This window comes from Oenanthe melanoleuca, chromosome 13 (assembly GCF_029582105.1).
Source record: "Oenanthe melanoleuca isolate GR-GAL-2019-014 chromosome 13, OMel1.0, whole genome shotgun sequence".
Taxonomy (NCBI): domain Eukaryota; kingdom Metazoa; phylum Chordata; class Aves; order Passeriformes; family Muscicapidae; genus Oenanthe; species Oenanthe melanoleuca.
This window is the reverse complement of record NC_079347.1, coordinates 3,244,257-3,257,353: the sequence shown is the minus strand read 5'-3', so window position 1 is coordinate 3,257,353 and position 13,097 is coordinate 3,244,257. Positions and strand designations below refer to the sequence as shown.

Here is a 13,097-nt window from a genome sequence, read left to right as displayed (position 1 = left end):
TGCTAAATGCTGTGCAGAGGAACAAAAATGCTCCTGGGAACTCCTGGGTCAACCCTCACTGCTGGAGCAGAAGGTGCAGTGTCCCCCACTGCAGACTCTGTGAGCATTTAAATGTAAATAAATCTCTTTTCTCATGGTTTCTCCAAACTCAGCAGCTCTATTGCCAGGGCAAACTCCGTTGTTTTTCCTGTGCACTGAAGTTTGCTCATGCTGGGGTGAAAGAAAACATTGTTTATAACATTTTAATACCCAGGTGATCACCCTGGAAGGTACCTATGGAATCACTGCAAAGCTTTCAGCTCTGGAATGTGCAGGATAAGCTGAATTAGCTGTTCCCAAAATACAATATTAGTGTTAGAACCTGACCTGCTCAAGCAGCTGAGGGAGCCCTTCTGTGTCCCAGAGCTGTGTTTAATTAGGCTGACTGGCAATCAATGCCATTGATCTGCACAGACACAGGACTGGGGCTCCCTCCTGCTCTTCACTCACTGAAGCAAACACCAAATCCACCCAATTAATTCAATTTTAAACGTGATTTTGCTTCAACATCAAAGTCTCTATTTTAGTAAGTGAACATCTAAACTAAAGATTAGGAAAATCAAACACCTTTTTCAAAATTTAAGGAAAATTTAATCAATATGCCTTAAATTACTTTACAATAACTACAATACTGACAAGCATAACGTTTTCCAAATGGTGTTTTCCTTGGAAGTTCTGTGAGAGAGATTCCTCTTCACCCACAGAATGTGCACCATGAGGGAAGGAAGCTCTGCCCACATCCTTCAGAAACCCAGTTAACAGAAAGCTACAGACACCCCAGGGTGGTCGTGTTTCAAGTGTGACAGAATTACACTTCCCTTTCACTTTTAAGCATCTGTTTTCTACTTCATAATTTAAGTATCTTAAATCCTGAAATACTCTCACAGTGAATGAACCAAAAATTGAGACTGGAGAGCTTAGGAGGATATTGGTTAAAATACAGGAAATACTCTAATTACTTTTGTTCATTTGTGCATTTTTGGTGAGGGGGGTCAGGAAACAGGTTCCTCTTTCCTGCAGATTTATCTAGAGCCCCCAGATCCACAGCAGCTGCTTTAACTGTTTTGGATGAAAGCTGCCAATTTAAAACTGCAACCCTTCACCCTCCCCTACAAAACAAAATGAACAAAAATCACAACCCTCAATAAACAACCGAAAGTTACTTTGTCTAAAGATCTAGGAATGGGAAAGAAATCACAGAACTTGATAAGCATGAACACATATTAAAGCTCTGGACTGCCCAGGTCATTGAAAACAGTATTCAAAGTCCTAAAAAAGTGAACAGCAGACATTTCCCATTGTTCCAGGTGATTCAAACAGGTCTGAGTTCCATGATAGCAACAGGAGACGGTTGTTTGCAGCTGTTTCTGGTCCAAGTCCTTGTTCCAAGCTGGGATTTTCCTCCTGGCCCCTGCAGGCCCCAGAGTCTGTTCAGAAGACGGAGATGAGGGCGAAGACTCCGTACAGGAGGGCACAGGGATAGGCCACCAGCAGCTGCTGGCCCTCCATGGCTAAGGCAGAGATAAAGATCTTGGAAGCTGAAAAGCTGCACCAGCCAATAATTCCAGCCGTGAGGATAATCCCCATCACCCCTCTGGAAAGGCAGAGAGAAGAGAATTCCTGTCAGCCCTGAGTACATCCACCTGTGGGAGTCACACCTGGACTCCCCCAGCAGCTTGTGCAGGTGCTGGGATGGGTTTCAGCTTTTGGCAGTAACTGAGATGTTTATTCCCTCTAAAAGCACTGGGAAAGCACAGGGTGCCCAGAGCAGCTGTGGCTGCCCTTGGATCCCTGGCAGTGCCCAAGACTGGACACTGGGCTGGGAGCACCCTGGGACACTTGGAAGGGGATAGATCTGGGTGAGCTTTTCCAACCCAAACCATTCTGGGATTCTAGAATTTTAGTACAGTATCAGTCAATTATGATAGTAGAAAGCCCCCTCAAAATTAACTCTGTGCATATGAAATTTCAAAGCAGTGAGAAAAAGAACTGTGCTAAGCTGTTTCTGTTCAGTCCCTAAATTCACAGAGCCAAGAGAAATCATTTTCTTGTACTTGTAAAATCCTAATTTGCATCTTCAATAATAATTACTTTTAGACTTTACAGGTGCTGGGACCTGTCAGATTCAGAGCTGGCTGAAAACAAACCTGAGATTGCTCTTGGAGTCTATGTATTCAAAAGCTGTTAATTAATTTAGAGGTAAAGGCAGGATTCACCCTCCTTTCCCCCATGAAGCCATTGATAATTAATTCTTGCCCTAACTGAAGTTCCTGTCATTGTGGACACTGCTAAAGGCCTAGGCAAAATCTGCCAGGTCTTTTTTCTCAAGTTCTAAGTATTTTTCTCAGGCAGTGAAACTTTCTCAGCTCCAGCCAAGATTTTTCCCAAGCTACAGCCTTTTCCTTTACTGTAAACATAACAAAAAAAAAATCATAACAAAGATAAACACCTGCATGGTCCATGGAAAAACCTAAGACAAAAGGTGTCTCTTTTCTCTGACTAATGATCTGTCTGTATTTTGTTTTGCACTAACTGCCTTATTTAAGGCAATGGCTCCTTTCAATAAATTGCTCTTTCAACAGCAAGCAGAGTGTGGCTGTTGTTTCGCAGCTCTGTGACCCTTTTCCCTGTGACACTCCAGCTCCACAGAGCCAGAGCAGAGGGAGCTGCTGTCAGTGACCCCCGGGAGCAGGGGCAGCCCAGCAGGGCACTTACTGCAGGGAGAAGAGGATGGCGAAGGAGGAGAGCAGGATCATGGGCAGCAGGCAGTAGCCCAGCACGCTGGCCACGCAGCCGAAGGACACGCCCGTCACACTCATCAGGTTCAGCAGGCAGAACATGGCCAGGCAGCCGATGGCGCTGATCCCGTACACGTACCCGAACTGCATCTTGCCAGCCTGGGCAGGGAGGGTGGGGGCAGGCATGGGGCAGGCATGGGGCAGGGCATGGGGCAGGGATGGGGCAGGGCATGGGGCAGGAGGGATGGCATGGGGCAGGGCATGGGGCAGGGCATGGGGCAGGAGGGATGGGGCAGGCATGGGGCAGGGCATGGGGCAGGGCATGGGGCAGGGCATGGGGCAGCAGGGATGGATGGGGCAGGGCATGGGGCAGGGCATGGGGCAGGGCATGGGGCAGCAGGGATGGGATGGGGCAGCAGGGAGGGATGGGGCAGGAGGGATGGAGCAGGGGCAGCAGGGATGGGGCAGGATGGGATGGGGCAGGGGCAGCAGGGATGGGGCAGGAGGGATGGATGGGGCAGGATGGGATGGGGCAGGGGCAGGAAGGGAGGGATGGAGCAGGGGCAGCAGGGATGGGGCAGGATGGGATGGGGCAGGGGCAGCAGGGATGGTTCAGGAGGGATGGGGCAGCATGGCACAGGTCAGGGGGGGACCAGAAAGAGATGGGGCAGGATGGGATGGGGTCAGGATGGATAGGGAAGGATGGATGGGCAGGATGGGATGGGGCAGGATGGGATGGGGTCAGCATGGTACAGGTCAGGGGGGCAGGATGGGATGGGGCAGGGGGGGCAGGAGACAGGGGGCACACAGACATTGTCCCCCAGCCCCAGCTCCCTCACTCCCACCCCACAGGGAGTGTTTCCCCCCAGAGTCCCAGGACATCTCATGCTCCTGGAGCCTGGAATTCCTCCTGACTGTGGATGTTAATGAACAGGTGCTGATCTGATTCTCTCTGATCTCAGCCCAGGAACTGTTTAGGGTTCAATCAAGGACTTCTCATGCTAATTGGTCACTTGCACTAATGACCTTCACAGAACTGGTGTGTAAAGACAACAAAACTCTAATTCAGGAACTTCTTGACAAACCCAGAGCTGAAGTTCTTTAATTTGTGATAGAGTGCATGAAGTTATGGCACAAGGAAGATTATTTTCAAAATCCCAGGAACAGCTGAGGCTGAGCTGTTGTCCCTCTTCAACAACCTGGATGTGCTTAGATCCAAGCAGCACAGGAAACAATCATGCTGTGACCTCTGTGCCAGGCTCAGCCCACTTCCTTTCACACATTCCATGGATTTTTTTCAAAAGCACACAGGAGAAATTGATTTTTAGGAAAATAAAATTCAACTGTATCTATTACAAAGATGTTAATTAATTTGACTGGCCTACTTTCCATAAATAAAAGTTACTTACTAAAGTAGGCTTGAAGTCCCCTTGGTACCAAAGTGTGTTTTAACTGTCACAGCAATGTGAAATTTGAGGCAGAAATGAAAAGCAGTGCCTGAAGCACTTAAAGCTGAGACAGACTAAAATCCTGAAGCTTTCAATGCCAAGGAACACTGCTTGCTGTCATCTCCTCACTGCCACCCATGAGTCACTACATCACAGTCCTGTTCCAGCTAAGCTCAGTTCAAAGCTGCCCAGGCTGCAGCAGTGCCAGGCCCAGGGAGCAGTGCACACAGGGGGAAAGCAGGTTTGTTCCACAGAGAGCTGCAATCCCACCGATGTACAGCTCACCCCTCCCATCAGAGCCCAGTGCCTCTTCCATTCACACACCAGTTTCTGTCCTGTCCCTGGGGGTTCCCTGCCACTCAGGACACCCCATGAGAAGGATGAGCTGTCCTGGGCTCTGTGCCCCTCCCAGCTGCCCAGCAGCCCCAGTGCCTCACCAGCAGCAGGGTGGCCCCAAAGGCCAGGCAGAACACCATGGGCCCAGCCAGGTCTGTCTCGTTCATGATGTTGCCATCAGCCACCTTCAGGGGGTGCAGCACCGTTAGTGTTTTCTGCCAGATGTGGTCAAAATTGATCCCCAATTCTGCAAGTGAACACAACATGGACTTCATTTCTTCCCTTCCTGGCTGCTCCACCCTTTGTCTTCCCTTCTCCACCTCCCATCTCCCCCAGATCCATGATGGGCACCAGGGAACTGAGCCCTCCCCTCTTCCCTCCTGCTCCCCCACACATTCCAGGTGCTGGGAAGTGCCCAGGTGGTTTCTGAAGGATCCAAGCACAGAGTTCTGGGTTCATAAAGGTCCCTTCAGCCCAGTTCCCTAATCCTGTTTTATAGCTGTAAATAAAGTAATATTTTTAATAAAAAAGCCCAGGGGGTAGAAGGTATCATGCCTGGGGACAGGTGACAGATTCCTGTCTCTCCACCCAGTAACAGTGAGGTTTATTCAGTTGTGAATAATAAAAGAAACTGAAAAATAACAGAAGTAAGCTGGAAACTGATCCCAGCAAGCCAGACTTGGGTAAATATCCAGCCTGGCACTCTGCACAGGCTGTACTCCACACAGGCATTTCTGCAGAGTTTAGCATTCCTTGTGAGCAATGAAACATTCCTGTTCTAACCAAGAACAACTCAAAGGACCTGCAGCTACTTATTTCACAAAATGGGCAGTCCCAATTATTATTTGCAACAAGAGCAATATCAAGTGTTTTGTCACAAAGTCAGGTCTCCCACTGAACTGATTTAATCTGCCACAGAGCAGCTGGTGTGAAGCAAGAAAACACAAACTTCCAACTGCAGCAGTTCAAACAGGAACAGGGATTTCACATGCCAAAATAGAGGTTTAAAAAAAAATCAATGAGAATTTGAAACAGACTGAGCACTCCCAGCAGCAGGGAATCCACACTGCTACCAACTTATCCCCAAACTAGGAGGAGTTCTGGATTAAGGCCACAGCAAAGTTTTACCTTCTAGTAGTGGAGGCTCATCCTCAAAGTTGCTTCCATAAAAAGACTGTGCAGAGGCTGGAGTGTAGCCCTGGGTGGGCTGGTAGATCTGCCCTGTGTAGGGCTGCTGCTGCTGCATCATGTCAGGGGGCACAAAGCCAGCCTGCTGGGGGTACTCATAGCCCCCATAGTGCCTGCAAAGCACAACTCTGGGTTAGGGCACAGCCAGAGCTGTGCTGAAACCCCTCCTGCAGGCAGAGCTGCCTCCAGCCAGGACACCACAGCAAACCCTTCCTTCTCCTTACGGTCCCACAGATTGTCCACAAAATCCCCAAGCAAAGCCACCCTCTGCCCTAAACAAACTCTTCAGGTATTCTTGCCATTAATCTAACCCATGTCTAACCACAGAGATTTCCATAAACATTTCCAGAATCTTTAGCTATGGAAACAGAAAGGAGGAAAATGCAGAACTCCTGGTGTTAGCAGAGCCCAGCCCCAGCACAGCCCTGTGCTCCTGTTCAGGTCACAAATGGCACTGACCTGCTCCATCCATCTCAGGGAGCACACAGAGGGACCAAAGCCCTCAGCCCGAGGCTGGGTGTTCACACAGGGCTGCCAGGATCCCCCCTGGCCCAGGAACACCCCCACACCTCCCTGCTGCAGCCTGGCAGTCACCAGGACATCACAGGCTCACTTAGGTGACACTAATTTCTAGTTCCCAAGGGAGTGACTGGAGATGCAGCTGCAGAAGAACTGTATTTCTTCTCCCAAGGACATGCAGATCACTCATATAATTAAGATAATTCATATAACCTGTCCTTCAATCTTCTAACACTTGCTCTGAAATCTACCAGGCAGAGAACTCAACACAAAAATTCCTCCAGATCTCCATTTACAGAGAGTTCAGCTCTCCATCATACAGAGCAACCAGGACTCATTTCCAGAAACCAGCAGCTGGCTGGAGTGCCAAAGCCTTCCTGGAGACACAGACTGTCCCAGAAGTGCCCTAAGCAAACCCAGAGCTGGAGAGGGACTTTGAACAAGGGCCCGGAGGGGCAGGACACAGGGAATGGCTCCCAGTGCCAGAGGGCAGGGCTGGATGGGATACTGGGATGGAATTGTTCCCTGGGAGGTGGGCAGGGCTGGCACAGGGGCCCAGAGCAGCTGTGGCTGCCCCTGGATCCCTGCAGTGCCCCGGCCAGGCCGGACAAGCTTGGGCACCGTGGGACAGTGGGAGGTGTCCCTGCCATGGAGGGGTGGGACGGGCGGAGATCTGGGGCTCCACACGAGTTACTTGCTGTACGGCTGCCTGCTGTAGTCGTAGGGCTGCGCCTGGTCCTCGATGCTGTAACTGGTCTGGAAGAAGTCGGTGTTGAAGCCGTCGAACCCGGACATGGCCCCTGTGCGAGAGAACAGCGAGGCGGGTCCGCACCGCTCCCGAGGCCGCTCTGCCGCTGGCCCTGCGGCCTCTCGGCCCCGCTCGGCCCCGCCGGGGGCTCGGCCCGGCCCTTCCCCCGTAACCGGGGCCGAGTGTGCCCCGGGATCACGGCCGCTCCCTCCCCATGACCCCGCTCCCTCCCCATGACCCCGCTCCCTCCCCGGGATCCCGCTCCATCCCCATGATCCCGCTCTCTCCCCGGGATCCCGCTCCATCCCCATGATCCCGCTCTCTCCCCGGGATCCCGCTCTCTCCCCGGGATCCCGCTCCATCCCCATAACCCCGCTCTATCCCCGGGCCCGGCCCCACCTGCGGCCCCGGCCCGGCCCCGCTCCCGCCGCCGCGGCCCCTGCGACGTGTCACGGCCGCGCCTCCACTTCCGGGACAGCGCGCGCCGCTGCGCGCATGCGCAGGACGGGAAGGGGCGGCCCCGGCTCCGGCCCCGGCTCCTCCCTCGGCTCCTCCCTCAGCCCTCCCTCAGTCCCTCCCTCAGGCCCCCCTCAGCCCTCCCTCAGTCCCTCCTCAGCCCGTCCCTCAGCCCCGGCCCCGGCTCCTCCCTCAGCCCTCCCTCAGTCCCTCCCTCAGGCTCCCCTCAGCCTGTCCCTCCCTCAGTCCCCCCTCAGCCCTCCCTCAGTCCCTCCCTCAGTCCCTCCTCAGCCCGTCCCTCAGCCCTGGCTCCGGCTCCTCCCTCAGCCCGTCCCTCAGTCCCTTCCCTCCCTCAGTCCCTCCTCAGCCCGTCCCTCAGCCCCGGCTCCGGCTCCTCCCTCAGCCCGTCCCTCAGTCCCTCCCTCAGGCCCCCCTCAGCCCCGGCTCCGGCTCCTCCCTCAGCCCGTCCCTCAGTCCCTTCCCTCCCTCAGTCCCCCCTCAGCCCGTCCCTCAACCCCAGCTCCGGCTCCGCCCTCAGTCCCTCCTCAGCCCGTCCCTCCTCACTTTGTTCCCTCCCTCATCCCCGGCCCCTCCTCAGCCCTTCCCTCCCTCAGCCCGTCCCTCAGTCCCTCCTCAGCCCTTCCCTCCCTCAGCCCGTCCCTCTCTCGAGGCCAGCTTTAGCCACACGGTGTCGGTGTGGCTCCAGTGCAGCCCATTCACTCCCTTTCACACATCCACAATAAATATTTTCCTGTGGCCGCACGAAAGCTTTGCTGGAGCTGTGAATCTTCTTGTCGTTCTTACAGCCCGGCTGTTGGCCCGCCCCTCCCAAGTTAGCTGCAGAATTACCTGGGGATACGGGGGAAGTGAGGAAAACATGACTGGCACTGCGAAGACACTCATGTGAAGAAGCTTTTAGTGTCACTCACTGCTTACCCCAGGGCTGGGGAAAAGGATTTTAGCAGCCTTTAGAAGCCTGTTAGCTAGAATTTGATTTTATTTACTCTCTCATGTCCCAGAGCTGAACACCATGCTTTGCTTTGGGTTTTGAGGCGACAGGGAAAACCCCGGCTGAGGAATTGTAGCTGAAACTCCGGAATGACCGAGTCAGGACTGCTGCTTTCTCCTGTTTTACACCCCGCTGAAGGGATGTGATCAGGTTCAGGATTACAGCAGAACCCATTTCCATCCCCTGCATGGTGTACTCTGAGCTCTGCAGCCTCCTGGAACCCAGCACCAGCCGTGGGGGCGCAGGAGATTCTGCATGTGTGGGTTTCTCCTTTCTTTCTTTTAATTATTTTGGCTCAGGACACAGCACACTCATTTTGTGACAAACTGGTGTATGTAATATTCTGCTGGTGAAATGGCTGTATTTAAATCCCAGCCCTGTTCCAAGCTCACCTGCAAAGCAGATCTGACGTGCAGAGCCCACCGTACGAGATGTGCCACTTTGCAGAGCTGAAGGGAGCAGCAGTGGAGAATTACAGCCTGGGTAACAGAGATCAGTCCCTGTGCCCTGAGCTGCTTCATGCAAATCTGCACTTCAGGAGAATTAGTGTTTGAAGGCTGAGAAGGTGCCGGCGTTCAGGCAAGACCTGCACAGTGTGCGGGCTGCACCTGCTGAGCTGCAGCTCACTGGGCAGGGACAGGAGCCCCAGAGCCCGGGCACCGGGCTGTGCAGTTGGGATCTGCTCTTTGCAATTGGGATTTCTCTCTTTGGTGAGAAATCTGTTTGGGTTTGTTTAGATTCTCAGGATTTCCTGAGCTTAGGTCGAGCTTTCATTGATGAGCTCTCCCATCTCAGCCCTGCTGTAGGGAATCGTGTGGGATGGATTCCCACCCTCCGGGGTGCTCTGGCACTGCCCGTGGGCTCGAGGGGAGGGCACACACTGCAGCTGCTCCTTCCTGACGTTTGGGAAGGGCTGCAGCCTGCAAAGCACCAAACTGCAGCTGCACTGGGGGCTAGGGCACAATGCCAGAATCCCACACTGCTTTGGGGTGGAAAGCACCTTGAAACTCAACCCATCCACAGCCCAGATTGCTCCAGGCCCCACCTGGCCTTGAACACCACCTGGACAAGGAATTTGTGTTTGCAAGAGACCTTGAAGTGGCTCCAGCCTGGGAAGAGTAAGAGTACTCACAAAAGTACTCACATAGTACACGGGTTACACAGTGCTGGTGGCATGATAATGCTGCCAAAGCTTTGTTTTAGCTGTAATGTTAAAAAACACGCTATAATTACACCAGTGTTAATAACAGGATCATTTGAATCAGGCTGAGAGTAAAAGTATTACTCAAAGAACTTTGGAGGAATGGGAGGATGAGGAAAGGCAGAGGAGGAAGATATCTGCTGAAAAGGGCCTTGTTATGGCAGAACTCTAAAGGGAGGAAGGAAGTACCTTGCAGAGGGGAGACTGAAAACAATTTTTATTTGGTTTTAATCCTTGGCTACTGATGTATCCATGAGGTCTCTCTTGCAGGTCAGGGCTGTTTGTGCAGCAGATTGCTTTGTTGAACAGTGGCCATGGAATTCCAAAGGAGTTGTCAGCACACACATATCAATCATTCTCCAGAATGTTCTCTGCTGTGCAGTGGCTGTATGGAGATCACTGGAACATGATTCCCTGGCACTGTCAGCTTTTGGAAGGCTCAGACCCTGTGTGTGGGTTTGGTGTTCACCAGAAGGAACAAAGGGTTCCTGTGCAGGAGCTGTGAGCCCTCTCTGTGACACATGATGGCAAAAAGCCATGTGGTGTCTCCACTGGAGCCTTGCCCCGAGCCTGTACTCATCCTGAGCAGCTGGGAAACAGCTCTTCCCCTTTGCTTGTTTGGGATGAAAATACACTATGCACTGGAGTTATGAATAAAAGATCAAGGGCAAATCTGTGTAATGCTTTACTGTGTGAATAAACTCGCCTTCATGGCACTGACACTCTTTGCTGGAAGATCCTTTTTCAGGGACACTCAGCCATTTAGTGCTGCTTTACGCTTTTTCTTCAAAGTGAAAGATTTGTTAGGGCTTCCCATTCACACAGGAATGGATTGGAGCAGATGAGAATTTCCCTGTGTGTAATTCACATTGCTGGATCAGGGGATAATCTCTGATTTAGCTCGGTATCACTTTTTCTTGCCTGGCTCCCCTTGCAGGGAGCTCATGTCTGGGTGAGGGAGAGGTGTCTGGGTCAGAGGGAATTGCAGGGGTTGGCTCATCCCAGGCTCTGTTCCTGCCGTGGGTTGGTTCACAGTCCTGTCTGTGAGCACCAGTGCAGGACAGTTTCTGCCCCTCTGGGGAACCACTGCCCTCCTCTAGACCCAGTCAGACATTCCCTTGTCCCTCTGCCATGCCACCTTTGCAGACTCTGCCCTGAGGGAGCCCTGGGCTCAGCACTCGGACAGGAGCCTGCTGAGAAGCACAGAATGTTACAGGGAGCAGGGCTGGAGGATCCTTGGGTGGCACCTTGAACTTGTTCCTGAATCAAAGTGCAAGCCTGGAACTGGAAGTGCTGTTCTTCTTTCTTCCTTTCTTATTTTAACTATTGTGTGTAAAGATCACACAGAGAGATGAAAGTTCTCATGTGGCTTTTAGGTGGAATCTTCTGTCTGAAATCCAACTTGGATGTATTTTTTCCTCAGAATTACTACTTCAGTTTCTGCTACCTTCAGTTGCTCCTTCTCCAAGCACCTGAAAGCTCTTGTGTGGTTGCTGATAAACAAATTCCACGTTTCTCACTATGTGTGGGTGACTTGATTCGAATTTGCAGCCTGTGTGTTTCCTCTGGAGATGGGAGGTGATGCACACACACAGAAACACACACACTGCTATTCCAGCACAGGTAACACTGCTCTTCCTTTCCAGCACTCATTGCTGCTGCTTGTCAGACACCTATTTCCAGCACCCACCAAATTCCATAAAGTCACTTGTTCCCTGAGTTCCTGAAATGCTGATTTAGCACTTTGTCATGAGGAACGACCTCAAACCTGTGAATGATGTCACAGCATTCATGGACTGGCTTTCAGCACAGCTATGCTGGGACTTTGGAACACACACTTTAATCTCAGGGTTAATTTTGGCTTGCCTGTGCTGAAGGTTATGAAGGCATCTGTCAGAAGTGAGAAGTGCTTCATTCTCCTCCCTTTGATGGATGCTGCTTTTCTCTTCCATCAGAACTGTAGTTGCTCCTTGGTGTGGTCCTGACACATATTTTCCGTTTAGGTCACCATGTATTTGGCCCAGATTTTAAGTTTCACTCTCTCAGGCTGCATTTTGATGGATTTGGCCCATGGTTTGTATTTAGCTGGGGAGCAGTACGTGATGCTTTTACTACTGAAGTCATTTCATCAAAGGAAATTGTGTTACAGTGAAATGATTGGAATGTCCCGTGTAAAGAAATAAAAGCAGGTGCTGAATCGCTTTCATTATTATTTGAAAAGTGCAGATGCATTTCTAAAGCTGTTGTGATTAAAATTCTAAGGTTTTTGTTCTTTTCAAAGGGCAATTCTGATGATGATGTTTCAAAAAGACTCCGAGCTTAGAGCTGTCTGTACCGGCTAATCACACGGAATCCGTGCCTGGTGCTCGGCAGAGCTTGTCAGGAGTCCCAGGTGTGGGTGGAGAGCTCTGTCCCTGCTCACTGAGCACCTGCACACCCTCTGGGGTGTCCTGGCCCCCAGAGCTGGGCTGGGCTCCACCCCCAGTGTCCCCTTTGGCTGTGGTCACGGGGACACCACCAGCGCTCCCGTGCTGGTTTGACACCGTCAGTCCTTACTGGGGAGCCAAGCCAATATGGCAGCCCTGCCTTCGTGGAAATGGATTTTAATTAGATTGCAGCGTTCAGCTAGCATGGACAACTGAAACATTTGCAAAAGCTGATGCAATTCTGCCTGCCTGGAGCAGGGACAGCGCTGTCGCTCCCAGAGGCAGCTGCCGTTCCCTCTGGCTGCTGTGCACATGTTAAATCCTGTCTGCACCGACCGCACCAGCCTCTTAAAAAAGTAATGAAGACATTTAAGTGAGCATGATCTCACATCCCACCTTTAAATCCTCTGAGCAGGGGTTATGGAGCACTCGACCTGCACTGCTTCAGCTGCTCTGCAGAGCCACAAGGGCAGGACCCAGGACCTGGGCTTTTCTCTGAGGCACAGCCAGCACACCCAGATTCTGCTGCTTTGAAAGGAAGGATCCTGAAGTGAGAGACAGACTCTGTTCAGGAGTGTGGCAGTTGCTTCAGAATAAATGAATTAAGGAAAAAAATCAAGGCTTTGATTAACTCAGCTCTCAGACTTAATTTGTAAATTCTGTAGGTACACAAATAATGATTTTCTGTCTTAGCCTTGAAAATTATTCTTTTTGGCTATTTTGTTTTAAATTATAGCCATGTTTTCAGAACAATCTCGCTGAAGTACCTGCAGCCTCAGCTGCAGAGCATGGTGCTAATACACCAAGGTTGTGGATTCAATCCGTGTGTGGTCTGTGCTGGACTCCCTGATCCTTGACCCTTCCAGCTCAGAATATTCTGTGAATCTGTGAGCTTAAGTACAGTAAGCAAAATCTACCCTGCATGGTGACTCCATCACAGAGACTTCACTCTAAAGCTTTTGGTCAACGTTGGAGTAAAAGGCTTTCTT

The 13,097-nt window shown here is 51.6% G+C and overlaps 1 protein-coding gene across 1 annotated transcript; it reads right to left on the bottom strand.

Moving 5' to 3' along the window:
• Nucleotides 1-607: 607 nt before the first annotated feature.
• YIPF5 (Yip1 domain family member 5) lies at nt 608-7,522 on the bottom strand. Its single transcript, XM_056502582.1, has 6 exons — nt 7,416-7,522; nt 6,963-7,068; nt 5,690-5,862; nt 4,663-4,808; nt 2,755-2,936; nt 608-1,633 (listed from the first exon to the last, which is right to left on the bottom strand). Exons 2-6 carry the CDS (start codon nt 7,061-7,063, stop codon nt 1,471-1,473), a joined length of 765 nt encoding a protein of 254 aa, XP_056358557.1. The 5' UTR covers nt 7,064-7,068; nt 7,416-7,522; the 3' UTR covers nt 608-1,470.
• Between the last annotated feature and the right edge of the window lie 5,575 nt (nt 7,523-13,097).

Bases quoted from the DNA above. Each gene is read 5' to 3' on its own strand.
- YIPF5 (XM_056502582.1), bottom strand. From the start codon at position 7,063: ATGTCCGGGTTCGACGGCTTCAACACCGACTTCTTCCAGACCAGTTAC. The intron at 4,809-5,689 runs GTAAAACTTTGC...GTTCACTTGCAG, and splicing joins TGAGCCTCCACTACTAGAAG to AATTGGGGATCAATTTTGAC. The intron at 2,937-4,662 runs GTGAGGCACTGG...CTCCCTGCCCAG, and splicing joins TTGGGGCCACCCTGCTGCTG to GCTGGCAAGATGCAGTTCGG.